Source organism: Embiotoca jacksoni, unplaced genomic scaffold (assembly GCF_022577435.1).
Source record: "Embiotoca jacksoni isolate LCO1_2020_lvr unplaced genomic scaffold, fEmbJac1.0.p SCAF_11, whole genome shotgun sequence".
In the NCBI taxonomy this organism is placed as follows: Eukaryota; Metazoa; Chordata; class Actinopteri; family Embiotocidae; genus Embiotoca; species Embiotoca jacksoni.
This window is the reverse complement of record NW_027185241.1, coordinates 954,158-968,321: the sequence shown is the minus strand read 5'-3', so window position 1 is coordinate 968,321 and position 14,164 is coordinate 954,158. Positions and strand designations below refer to the sequence as shown.

The 14,164-nt window shown below is 39.8% G+C and overlaps 1 protein-coding gene across 1 annotated transcript; it reads left to right on the top strand.

The window, feature by feature from the left end:
* The first annotated feature begins 889 nt into the window (after positions 1–889).
* LOC138193221 (glycogen synthase kinase-3) lies at positions 890–7,675 on the top strand. The gene is made up of 5 exons (XM_069141120.1): positions 890–948; positions 2,323–2,468; positions 3,421–3,559; positions 4,020–4,127; positions 4,939–7,675. The coding sequence occupies exons 2-5, from the start codon at positions 2,323–2,325 to the stop codon at positions 5,776–5,778; spliced, it is 1,233 nt and encodes a 410-aa protein (XP_068997221.1). The 5' UTR covers positions 890–948; the 3' UTR covers positions 5,779–7,675.
* The last annotated feature ends 6,489 nt before the right edge of the window (positions 7,676–14,164 follow it).

Here is a 14,164-nt window from a genome sequence, read left to right as displayed (position 1 = left end):
CTCAGGTGTTTAATATACACAGATGGGTAACAAATTAGAGGAAACGGGTGAATAAATGCGTCCACTGGGGTGAAAAACAATCATTTTACTCTGGCTTTGGGTTTATTACTGCACATGCCAACCAAGCAGAGTCTCAGTTTTAAGTGACCGTAAGCAACTATAACTGTAATCAAAAATGTCTTTGCTGCACAGTTTTTTTAATTCGGGTAAGGCTACATTAAAATGATCTAAATGTTCGACAGCTAAAATTGTCCAAGGAAACTTGTCAGAAGTGTCCTTCGATAACTGAACTTCAGTTTTACAGTTTACCTGCAAAATAGCTTTGTAACAAGAGCAAGTGTCTTCAATAATAGCGGTTGATAGTGGTGCTGAGAGCTAAATGCTAACAACAGCATGCTAACATACTCACAGTTGCATTGCTTACATCTGCAGATCAGCAAAGTCAGTAGGATTCATCCTTCGGGGACCATGAATGTCTGTCGAAACTGTTGGTGGAATCTATCCAATATTGTAAAGATATTTCAGGACCAAAGGAAGTTGTTGGGACATTGTCATTTTGACGCAAACCGACACAGGATTACCACTGCACCGGGGCTACTATATTAGACTACCTTGCAGGTGTTCTTATTTAATCCTCCAGTGTCTTTTTCCATCTGGTCATCCCAATGGGAACCCCCCCCCTGCCCTCCTGGCTGCTTTCAACCACAGAGACACATGTTTTTCTTGTTATGAGGCACTTTCTATCCTGTTTGGTTCTGTTGTGCATTTGTTTACTGTGTGTGTGTTTCTCATTCTTCAGCTGCGATCGAGTTGCTGCATCACTCGAGACGCCTACTTTGCTCAAGATCATGGATCAGATACAAGAAGGTGTGGCGCAGGTAGAAAGAGAGGCAACTAGTCACCTCCTGTTCAGACCTGACGCAGCGGCCGACCCTCACCAGCAGAAAGGTAAGAGAAGATTTCCTTGTAACATGGGACAGCAGATTTATCCAATGTAGAGCAGCAATAACAACAACAACAAAACTGTAATTATGGCTACTCTAGATTGTAGCTCTTTTGAAGGTTGTGAACAGAATGTATTTCTTGATGCATTTATTTAATGTATTCTCTGCTACTTTTTGTCCTCACTGTCATGTTATGGAAGTTATTTGCTAAATAGTGACTGTATTCTTTTCAGATACTGTGACAATTCATTTTTTTTCTGCTATTGGACATTATGTTAAACTTGACATTGTATTTGCATATGCTTACTTTACATGCTGCCACATCCTTTCAGCAGCCAGTCCAAAGATAAACTCTTCCTTTGTGGACTTACCAGTTTGTCTACCTTTGGATCACCCAGTTATAAAACACCCAGCTCAGTGTTTGTGTGAAATGGGCTGCAGAAAGCTGACTGTGGCACCCAGATATTATTTACACAACAGGTTCCGTTATGGTTGAGTTATGCGGTTGCCTGAACTCTACATTTATGTTTTCATGCGAGTTACTTCAGGATTCTGAATTTTCCTGGTTCCAAACTTTTTGAATCACTGCCCAAACTGTGTCTCCATTCTGTTCAACAAGTCAAATATGTATTCTGTCTCAGTGAAACCAAATGGCACTTCAGTTTGATCACCTCTGGCGCCCTTTATCCTTTTTCTTTTGAAGGGTTACACAGAATCTTTCTCAGGAAGCGACACACCTATATGAAGAATTTGTTTCTCCACTCATTGGAACATATTTGCTCTGACGGAGTGTTAGCACGAATAAAAACTGGGATTGAAGATATCTGTAGAAACCTTTAACACAACTCTCAGTACTCATAGATTCCATATTGTACTGTTGTACAATACTGTGTCGTACTGAAAAGCAGTGAAGTAAAAATCTGAAGTAAGATAAAGTGGAAATACTCATGGGAAGTACACATACCTTAAGACTGTGAAAAACATGTTAAAATACACGTGCCAGAGGATTTTGTTGGATTCTGTAGGTCCGTAAATGATTTCGTGACTATTTCTGAATCACTGAGTAGTTCTTCAGTCAGATGATTACGCAAGATGGCCCACAGGAAAGTACCAGAAGTTCCTAAATGGCGATGATGGTTTACTTGCACAAACACAGAGAACAGGAAACTGCTTGGCAGCATCACAAACCACAAAATACAAATTTAACCCAAAATTGTAGCAACATTTTTGTCAGTCACAAACAAACATCACAAAGTGGCATGTTTTGCAGGAAACATGTTTTTTTTTTTTGTTTTTTTTAATCAACCCTTGTAAATGACCGTTGGATCTGAGCTTCAACGTGATTGTTAAAATCTCTCTCTCTCTCCGGCCCTCACAGATGGCGTACTCCACCGGTACTCTCGCACAGGGCTGCTTCGGGAAGGTCTACAGGCAGAAGTACAATGACACCTGGGCTGCCATCAAGAAAGTCCCCCAGCAGCTCATTGACAGGAAGGACTTGGAGAGAGAGTGCGAAGTGTACAAGTAAGTACAAGTAGCTGTGTTGAAATTAGATGCTGACTGAGCTTCTGAAAGAGGAATGAGTATTTCAAACAACAACCGAAAATATTTATTGTTGGCAGTGTCTGATGGATTTGAAAGTCCTGTGGCGGAAGCTTGGTGTAACAAACATCATTACCAGAAAAGAAGGAAGAACAACTGGGCATTGATGTCACAGTGAAATTATTTATGGTATTTTTTTTTTCAAATCATGGCTAACGCTTCCTCCCATTGACAATGCATTGAAATATTTGTTTTGAACACATTGAAATGTAATTATAAGCACATATAAGTGTCATAAATAACATGGTGATAATGACTCAGTGAATAAAGACAAATAATAGAACAGCTAGAAAGAATGAGATCACTTTACTTTAATGCAGCTTTTAAAAACCAGGAAAAGACAAAAGTGATATCCAGAATCTATGATGACATCAAGTCTCATAATACGATAAGATATCGATGTATCACTCTGCTTTATGTACCACAAAGGTGCACAGTAAGTATACATTTAGTAGCTCCCATTAACACTGTCATTTGTGGACTGTAAAGTGTTTCCAGATTTATCCGTGTTTATTTTATACAGAAGAGACCAGCATGGTGTTATCAGTGGATGAGACCACAGCAAATAGAAGTTAGCTCTCCTGGCACATAATGGATTTAAACCTAAAGTGCCTTAAGACTGTGTGTGTGTGTGTGTGTGTGTGTGTGTGTGTGTGTGTGTGTGTGTGTGTGTTTTTTATCAGGTTACACGGAGTTCCACGGTTCTTAGTAGTTTTATCTATTCTGGGACTCAACACCTCGACATTCAGACAGAATCCCCTCCCCTGCCGATCGAGGATCCAGATGGTTTTAAATATTTGAGCTGTTTTGTCTAATTTGAATTTGATTTCTTATTTTCTCCTTCTCTCCATGACTCATCTCTGCTAATCTGCAGCAAGTCAGATCACCCCAACATAGTGAAGCTTCTGGGCAACATAACTCTCGAAGGCGGCAAATGGATCATCCCACTAGAGTTTATCTCCGGAGAGGACTTGGAGACAATCATCTTCAAGGTGTCAAAGTCCAAAATACAGGTAACGTTACTATGAAACGGACGAAAGCAATCCAAAGTGTAATTAAGGATTTTATTATTTAGAATACCTAAAAAAAAAAATAAAAAAAAGAATAACGTTTGCTTGTTATGAAATTGTGTAAAGCAGAAACACACTGCATATAAAGTGTGACTACTAACCCAAACCTGGTCATTAAATCCCAGAGAGTTTGTATGGTTTGTACAAAGGAAGGCAAGTCACCATGGACACATCATGTTGTTATAATTTGCTTTGGTTTAGGATATGCATGCTTCAGTTTAATGGTCGAAATATAGAGAAATCTAAATACCAACCTGCAGTTTAAAGTTCAACACAGAAGCCCAAACAAACTGTTCTTTTCTATGACTGTACTTTGCAAAAGTTAGTCCCTTTATAATATAATGTGAATGTTGGTTTCACTCGAGACCGGCTAAACCTGATCTCAAATTCTTTATCTCCTCAGTTGACTCCATCAAATAAAGGCACGATTATCATTGGCATGTGTGAAGGGCTGCTTCACCTCCACTCCAAAGATATTGTCCATCAAGACCTCAAGCCTGAAAACATCATGGTGAGTGGAGACTCAGACTCTCAGTTTGTCAACATTTTTAAAACACGCACGTGCTCTAAAGGCATTTTTAAAGTCGTGAATTTCCCCCTGGTAAAAGAACTAAAACAGTAATTCAGAAAGAAAACAAAACTTTTTGTCTGTTGTTTCTTTGTTTGTTCGTTTTGGAGGTTGCTGTGAAAAAGAAATCGACACAAAATATTATCTGGGGCGGGGTCAATAGCAAAATTTAGATTTTATTTTGCAATCACTGCCGTTTTTATGACTTTGATATTAAAAATGTTTTCTTTCTGATGATAATCATGTTATATTTATTGCAATTTTCTAAATTACAAAATGCTTAAAGAAAAACGTATAAAATAAATCGAAATCGGGTAAGAGAAGACAATCAGGAAAAAACAAATGGAATATAATTCAATTTAACACACACTATATTTCCCATCAGGACTATTATAATACCTTTGGTGATCTCTTTTCATGAGGTCAAAATTAGTTTTTTGATGAAGTAGTTGCAACATTATGGATAATCCTTCCAGCCTCCAGTTGTACTTTGTGTTTGGTGCTATTTAGCAAATGTTAGCATGCTAACAGGCTAAAATAAGCCTGTTCAACATTGTAACGTGAAACCTACTTAACATCACTGTTAGTTTTATCATTGTGAGCATCGGTATATTTGCCTAAATACAGCATCACAGCACTTCTAATATCTGAGCAGAAGGTAATTGTATATTAACCCACTTATAATTTTTTCTGAATTATTATTTGGTAAAAAAAAAAAAGTATTAAGTAATATAAGCTAATGGTTTTTCCTCAGGTTGAACATGACACCAACAGAGCAGTAATCATCGACCTGGGGCTGGCCAAGTTCTTCAGACATGGGCTTAACTCGGCAGTGGACATGGGGAACAAGGCCTACTCAGCCCCCGAGGTGCTGCAGAGGAGCAGCCAGCGGAGTCGGCGCTCGGATGTCTGGGCCATGGGCAAGATCATAGCGGAGCTCTGCGCCCGGATCCGACTGTACACGCCCAGCGTCTGTCCCGACAAGATCAAGGAGACCCTGCGGGACCAGCCGTTCTGCCACGCCGTGTGTAGAATGGTGGAGCCTAACCTGACTCGGAGGGCCTCCATGGAGGAGGTCATAAGCGACATACGAAGGGCAGGAGGCACGGGCGTCGTCACCAATACACCCATTCAAAGGGAGCACCTTAAGCCACCTTCACCTCATGTTCATGCCAGGAACCGGTCTCCGTCTCCGATGAACAGGGCTCCATCACCATTTAACAGAGACCTGCCGCCTCTGAACCGGTCTCCGTCGCCGCTGAACTGGGAGCGCTCACCCAGACAGAACCTCAGAGCTTTGAATCCTCGTCCCGCACTGCACCACTCTCCTTCCCCTCAGCGGACAGAGGACAGGAACAAAAACCAGGCTCTGGTCCCGACAGGCGGCGCAGATCTGACACAGGACTTCGCGAAGATGAGGTTGTACCAGGAGGCTGCCAAGGATCTGCCCTGCAGCCTGCCCGCAACGGGGAGGGTGGTGGTGCGGCGGTTTGAGGAGAAGAACGGAGGGGTGGAAACGTGGGAGCAGAAGGAGGTGGTGACTCGCGATGGAAAGATAGTCAAGTACAACGACGTCAAGTTTAACAACAAATAAATGGGATGGACAGTCTTTGCAGCTGGTTTAGTCGAGATGGAGGAAGCAGTAGCATTTACTCAAACTAAAACAAGTTTTGCACATGTAAAAACTGACTTCAAAGCTGCAACAAACTTAAATTTCAGTATCTCGACATGGATTTGGTCGGGATGTAACGTAATATCAAACCATGTTGGGTATTTAATGAGCGTTTGAGCTGCTTATTTAGTCTGCAAACATGGCTTTTACATGTTGTGTATTTTTACAGTATGTATGTAAATGAATTAATACTTTAGAGCCAGATTTTGTGTCTTTGGGGTGTTTTATTCTCATATTTCTATTATTTAGTGATCAGATTATCTGACCATGCAATACAAATAAAAACAAAGTCTTTATTCTTGGTTATAAACAAGTTATTACTTATTTTAGCTAATATACATTAACAGAATACAGCCAATACATAAAACTAACTATAATTGTGTTTTTACTGGTTTAATAAGATCCAATATTAGTGAGTTTTATGGTCGGATTTGAGTTATATGCTTAAAATAGGGGCTGAAATAATCTCCCAAAATGTCTCGTTCCTTCTGACCCTCAGTCCAAAACCTAAAGTTTATCAGTTTACCTTAAACTAAGACAAATCAATACAGCAAATCTTTTCATTGGAGATGTTACAACCAATAAATATTTGTCGTTTTTACTCATAAAATTACTTACCATGAATTCATTATTCAATTTATGCAGATTAACTTAATCCTCTGAATATGTATATGACACATTGTTTCAAATCTCAGAGCAGAATTTTTGATCTCATCAGTAATCACAGCTCAAACACACAGAGCATAGTTGTATTCTTTCTTTTTATACAGACCCTGTAAAAAAAACCAGAGGAACTGGATTCATATTCCAGCAGTTTGTTTTTGTTTTATACCGTTCAGGAATAACCTGCACCTGACCTCTCCACCATCACGTCATCTGAACCTGCTTCTTTAAAACACCAACACTGCTGACGGCAGTGAACTCCTTCTCCAAAAAGTTCCGATTATTGAACTGGTTCTGAACTGTGGAACCAGAGCGCCAACCTGCAAACCAGCCCGTATTTCCACCAATGATGTTTCAGAACTGTTGCATCACTGTAACGATGGATGTGTATTGTTTACATGTACGTTTTTAGCCTTTAAGATGTTTACTTCAGTCAGTCCAATGGAGCTACATGAGTCAGCTATGGATACTGTGAAGACGAGTTGTATGGTATGTACATTTTCTTTTTTTAATCTGCAGACCTTTTTCGTTTTTTTTTTTATTTTTGTTTGTTTGTTTTACTGTACCATCTCTAATGTGTCCTACAACCAAATCACATGTACCTTCCTCCTCCAAATCGATGCCATTGTGAGTTGAAAAGCACCAGTACTAAAGTGTCAGAAGTGATTTGAGGCCCGGGCCTTTCCACAGTAGGAAGTTGTTCATTCAACAGCTCCAGCTCAGTCTCAATTGTACAGTGGATGTGTTAATCATGCAGTCTATCGAAGCCACACGTTGGGAGGAAGTGGGAGGTGTGGTTTCCTATTATAGAGATGTGCACGAAAAGAGTGTACTGATATGTACCGCATACTGATATCTCTGTCGAACTGCATGTGAGTTAAGATGGACAAATGTTCCAAATTATCTTTTTCCAGCTACCTGGAAGGTCATTAAGAACACAAAAATATAGCTGTTAAAGGTGACTGTAATTTGAAATTAAAACTGCAAGCAGTGATATGAGGGCCCTCGCACGCTGCACGTCGGGGATCCAGGGGTCGGGGCCGCCGGCTCCCCGACGTGTAGCAGGCGAGGGTCCGCATATTCCCGATTACAGCTTAAAAAAAAATTTCTCGATCTCATTCCTTATTCTTCTTTTTAAAAAAAATGGCTTTTTTTCGGCGGCTTTAACATCTTCAAAAAACTCATGAAAGTTGGTCCCTGACACATCTGCAAAGTTTCGTGAGGTTTGGAGCATCGTTTGACCTTAAACATCAACTTCTTGTGTCACGGCGAAACATCAAACTTTGCTCACTCTGTGAACTGTATGGCTTACCCTTAGAAGGACTCGCCTTAAAGGGACTTTCCCCCATGAACCACGTGTCCCACCTCGCCCTCTGTGAACCATGGCGGGCCCGTGTCTTCATGAGGTCGTTTCCAGCTCGGAGTCGGTGTCGTAGACCGCTGGACTATCTTCGGCGCCGGAAAATGTGTTGCGGCAGGAGAAAGTGTTTCACGGAGTTCACTCAGAGCTTTTAGTGACTCAACCGGTCGCATTTGAATGAATATTTATGGACGGTGGAGTTATAGGTTGCAGTGAGCCAAAGATTTGTCACACTGCTCTCTGACTCCTGGGAAGATTGGGGGAGCAGTGTTTAGCACTGTTGCCTCTCAGATAAAAGGTCTGGGGTTCAATCTCCCCCTTTGTCATGACTTTAAAAAAAAAAGCAGGTTATTTTTTGAACGACATGCTTTGGCTTTTGGGTTACTTTTTGCCTGCCACGCCACCGGCACACCAATCACCGAAAACATATTATTTTGATAACTTTTAATTCCAAACATGTTAAGAGTGCACAGACTCAATTTCAAGTCGGTCCGACAAAATCTGTAGGAGGAGTTTGTTAAAGTACAACGTGTGTGAATCGCCAAAAATGGCAACTAAATTTAAAAACAGCGGACTTCCTGTTGAGTTGACGTAATGGTGCAATGTAACTTTTTGTACATCTAGGTGTGATACACATGTCCACCGATTTTCGTGCATGTATGTAAATGTTGCCGCCGAGGCATCTGTGTAGGGGGCGCTGGCGAGCCATTTGGCCACGCCCACTCGCATCTCCACGAAAATACGAACATTTTTACGAAAGCCATCTCCTTGCAGATTCCTTACATGTGCCACTAAAATGATTACAAAAACAGATGCTTTTAGAAAGAAAATGTAATATATCTAGAGAGTTATTCAGAGCAAGTCTATTTAGCATTTTTTTGTATGGTATGTTGCATAATATACTTTCATTTTCATTTACCTCAAGGTGTGGCTTGTGATAAAAGACTTTGAAAATAGCTCATGCAGGTTATTGTTTCTTCAGGAGCAGAAAAGCACAACACAAGGTAAAAGTCATCATCACAAGTTTGCCCTTGATGACACTTTATTTTTGAGCGACATGTGAATTTTATATTTGTGACTGAAAATAATATTCTTTAAAAGTTGCTTTCACTGTTGCAAACAGAATATTAGACATTAGTCTTCTGCGCAAACACTTTTTAGTGTAAGATGCAAACAAACAAATTTTCATCAACATTTCATTACATATTCTAAACATTAAATTACATCACAGCATTTCATTACATATTCTAAACATTACATTACATTTCATTACATGAAAACTTTCACAAAGACAATGTTAAATTTGTTTGGAGGCATATTGTTGTTGTTTTTTGGTAAATTTTGACTTAAATTGCTGTTGTTTTTTAAAACAATCTGGGTACCCTCTAATAACCTAAAATTGTCATTTAAGTTCATACATGTTTTAATTATTATGAGGAAGATTAAATGTAAAGACACCAGACTAGATTTACTGTCAGTTGTCTTTGGCAACCTAAACCACCTTAACAACATTCCTCTTTACATGACTGATGGTAAATGGGTTGGTCTTCCCCATCAGTCTTCAATAGCAGCAATCCTTAAATACAAATGATATTTGACCCTTTTTAAAAAAAATAATAATAATAATTTTAAAAGATGGCCACTTATGAATAAAGGTACTTTTGGAAAAGTGTACAAAGAGTGGCGCAATGGACAGTGGGCTGCAGTGGTTTCTCGGAACTTGATGTCCAGCCATAACATGGACAGAGAGTATGAAATTTATAAGTGAGTGACACAAACAGGACTGGATGATTTATAAAGAAAATCAAACAAGGCCTCAGATAAAGGTGAAGTTTCAGCCTCCTGACCTCTGTTTCCTGACCTTTTTATATATTGTGTGTCTCATACTGACAGGGCAGCAGTACATCCCAACATCGTAAAGCTTGTGGCGAGACCAATAATGCATTATGATCACAAGTGGCACATACCAATGGAATACCTCTTTGGAGACACCCTGGAGAAGATCATATTTCATCCAAGGAGGTCAAGCATTCAGGTGTTGTGCACCACGATCATTTAACATGCCTTTTTCATAGCAAATGTTTTGACTTCATATTTTGTCCACCTGCGACTTTCATATGCTTAGAGATTCAAAATTGAAGATGAAAGTAAAAACTGTTCATATGATTTTAACTGAAGTATTTGTCCCCAGCTCACCCTGGCAATCACAAGCACAATCAACACAGGAATGTGTGAAGGGCTGCTTCACCTACACAGCAAGGAGATTGTGCACCAAGATCTCAAGCCTGATAATGTCATGGTAAGTCGCACTATTATGGTAAATGTGCAAATGCAACTAGTAGTTGGATGACTGGATGGAAGCTCCGGGATTAATAAAGTAACTACCTACCTACCTACCTTAGTTTTTATGTGTATTTTTTCAGTCTTTACGTGTGAATTGACAGAGCTTCATAACAGCCACTGAGATGACTCACTGCCTTCAAACAGTTATTTTCCATGCTCTTTATGAGTGTCCCCTCTTGTAGCATTCATGACTGCAGAGCCTAATTTTTTTTCTGAAAAGCTCCAAGTGACGTGTTCGCGGTGTTTTCAGAAATTATGGAATCTATGTTGAGTAGGCTGTATGGCTCTGGGTGACAGTAATATTAATCATACTATGTAGGACGTTGTTCATGCTCCCGATAGTCAAATCTTTTCCCTCTGTCATTATATCTTTGCATTCCCTGCCAGATTGCTCAATTGTTGTCCTTTGTGGCCTCTAGACGTAGTCCAACACAAAAAGTCAGGGGTTTATCAAAATCAGTTTATCCCTTTGGGACCATTACTTTCTGTCCAACATGCAACTACGAGAGGCACGCCACTGGCATGGGTATAAATAGTGAACAGGTGAATTCTATAAAGTGCTAAATACTATCCTCCTGTCATTTCTTACTGTATATTTAGTCACCAGAAAACCTAATTATTTGTGTCCATAAAGTTACAATTTCTCTGCCTTTTAAATCAGATTCTAAGAGGCTCTGAATAATGCGTAGGGTATGACACAGTGTGGACACACATGATCACACATAGGCTGTAACTTAAAATTGTGAATTGTTTACTAAACATCTTAATGCTTAATGTTTCTCTGATAAACTCTCCTAGGTGGAGAGCAACACTTCCCGAGCTGTGATCGTTGACATGGGCTTGGCCAAGTTTCACCGAGATGGCCTCGGCTCTGCTGCAGATAGGGGAAACATGGCCTACGCAGCCACAGAGATCCGGAGTCAACGATGGGTAAGATCATCGCCGAGCTTCTCATTAAAAACAGAATTCCTCTCATTTACAGTGGCGTTGCTCACATACAGCAAACTCTGTGGGGAAATATTTACTGTGACCCTGCCAGTAGGATGTTGGAGGGCAGTCCAATGCCGAGGGCCACTATGGCCCAGGTGATTTGTGCAATAAGAGAAGCAGGGAGGGCAGCAGGTGAGCGCCAAGCGCTGTCCATTCCCAGCTACATGCAAGTCCAGCAGTATCAGCACAGTGAGGAAGAGAGTGGTGCTTTCTCCAACCTCCATGGGTCTCTTGGTCTGCCTCCAGATGCCTGTCATCTACCTGCAAATGGCACTGTGAAGTATGATCACATTGTGAGAAACCAGGGGGGGAAGGGAACGACAGCCACAAAGGCTGAGTTGCGAATGAAGGATGGCCAATTGGTTGAGGCTCGCCGAATGACGGTAACAACCGATGAGGATGATTTGCCTCCATATTTGCCCCCTTATTTAGCATAGGTGACCTAAAATATGTGCATGCCTCCTTAGGAACAAATTCATCCATCAGCATCATGCTCTGTGATTGGCTTTTATGTTTTCGCTCAAGCAATTTAAAAAAAATTACATGAAATTGATATCTGTAGTTCACAATGTGATTCTTGGTCAGTTTGATTTGTTAAACAAAGTTAATTTGTTTTGTTTTTTCATTGAAAATATTTTTGATACTTCTTATTTTGTGAATGAAAATGTAGAGCATTGGATTCACACCAAATCATGCAGGAATGGATTGCAACAGGTTTCTTTTATCCTCTAGGAAAGTGAATGAATTGGCAGACACAAGTTAGTCATAGGAGGCCCTCTATTGGAGATAAGGTTAAACTGCACGATGATATTTCCAAGTAATGAATCCAATTTGGTTAGGGGCTGAGGGCAAGTGTGATTACTGATTCTATAGCTGCATGGGGTCTTTCCTTATTTTTAAATGACTTTTAGTGTCCAATGTATAAGAAAGACTTGAAATCAGAGGCAAAGATGGCTCCGCACAGCTGCATTTGCCCAAATGTTGGAGAACTGTGAATATATTGTAACTTAAAAATTTCTGTGTTGGTTTTTCAGGCTCATTATTACTTCAGCTAAGCAGTATTGTGTGCAGACACTTTATTTTTAGAGTTGTATCCTCACTGTTTGACTTTTTAATCTCAATATTATGTGCTATAATATATTATATTTTGTGAATATTAAGTGTAGTAGGCTACAGATAAAGTTTCTGTTAAACTAGGAATGTATTAGATATAACACCACCAAAATGTTATATCTAGGTGTGTTTTAGGACACCATAATGTGTATAGTGTGTTACATGACAATATGTTTTGAAAGTTTATAAATGACACATGACAAAAAGTTTACAGATGTCTAAAAATGACATAAGATATTAAATCACACAGGATCACACAGTCATCCGATAAAAAAACAACTCTTTTACCCACTTTACTTTTCCTTTACATCTTGTAATTTTAAATATTCTTAAAATGGAATGTTCATTTTCAGACCGCTCCTTCCAGTTTTTGTTATTATCTTACCTTATTATGTTTTATTCTCCTTGTCATTTGTACTCATCCATTTTAATTTTAATTTTTAATTTTTTTTATTTTTTGGTGTGTTTACTATTATTTACTATTAATACATCTCATTAACAGAAATTCTGTGACACTGTAGTTGAAGACAAAAGTGTATTTACTGTTGTCAGAAAAAAAAAAAAAAATGCCAACATCTCCTTCAAATCATGCAAAGTGTGGGACCATTATTAAAAAGAGTTTCAGAGTAGTGTAATGAGAGAAAGTGTGTTGTTACATTAAAATATATTGTGTGTATTTTGTGGTATTTTGCTGCCATCCTTAATGGGAAATATCTTTACGTGTTAGCATCAAGCTGAGCGAGGAGGCGATAGCTGTTTGACACATGGTCGTAGCACCAATGCTAGGAGTTGTTTGAGTAATAAGATATGCTGTAGCTGCTTAAATGTGCTGTTGTGTCTTTAAATATTTGATTTGTCTTTTTCCTTCGTGTGTCTAATAGTTATAATAGTTTAATTTGTGAGGCAACAAATGAACAGCCTGCAGTTGTCTCTCAATTGAAGGATCGTTCAAAATGAACCACAAATGTTGATGAGGGGGCAGAATATAATATATTAGTTTGTTTACACGTTACAATGTGTGTTGTCTCTATGCTGAACCAGCAGCATGAGCAGCTGCACCGTCGCTGCCTTCAGATTGAGTTCAGGTGATTTTAGCTCTTGACTTTTTAATCATGCTCTCGAGCTCTCCTTCTTCTTCTCCCTCTTGTTTTTATCCTCTTTCTGTCTCTTTTGACTGGATGTTTTTCACGCCGCATGGCGAGCGATGAGCTTAAAATTTTTTTTTTTTTTTTAAAAAGCATTGGATTCACTTCCTATGAAGCAGAGGCTCGCTCGTCCTTCGTGTTGCATCATCTTCAAAAGCAGCGTTCAACAAGGCCGCGCCACTCGCTCGCTCAGCTGTGTAACCATCGCCGAGTCGGCTGTGTGATAGGGCTGATGGGTAACGAGTGGGTGAATTATAGGGCCCAGTGTGACACCAAAGACACACACACACACACACACACACACACACACACACACACACACACACACAATACACACACTCACCGTTACGCTCAGATTCATGCGTTTTCAAATTTGCCCGCAGGCGAACACATACATGCACACACCAACTTTTCACATTGTAGTCACAAAGGCAATTAGGCGACCTACGTACATATGCAGAGCATGCACACATTGTTAGATGGAAGATGCGCACGTGCACACAAAACGGGACACATGACAGAGGTTCCTTGTTTTCAGGTTTTAATAGTACTCCCCCCCCCCCCAAAACAAAAAAACAGTCAAACATCAAATTTTAAAGAGATTTTCATTTAGATTGCACGTTGGCACGCATTTAACAGTGGGAATTCTTCCGCAGTTCGACACAGTTTACATTAAACATCCTCCTCTGGTGGT

Excerpts from the sequence above, each read along its gene's own strand:
- LOC138193221 (XM_069141120.1), top strand. The coding sequence starts at position 2,323 with ATGGCGTACTCCACCGGTACTCTCGCACAGGGCTGCTTCGGGAAGGTC. Across the intron at positions 3,560-4,019 it reads TGTCAAAGTCCAAAATACAG|TTGACTCCATCAAATAAAGG; the intron begins GTAACGTTACTA and ends TTATCTCCTCAG. Across the intron at positions 4,128-4,938 it reads TCAAGCCTGAAAACATCATG|GTTGAACATGACACCAACAG; the intron begins GTGAGTGGAGAC and ends GTTTTTCCTCAG.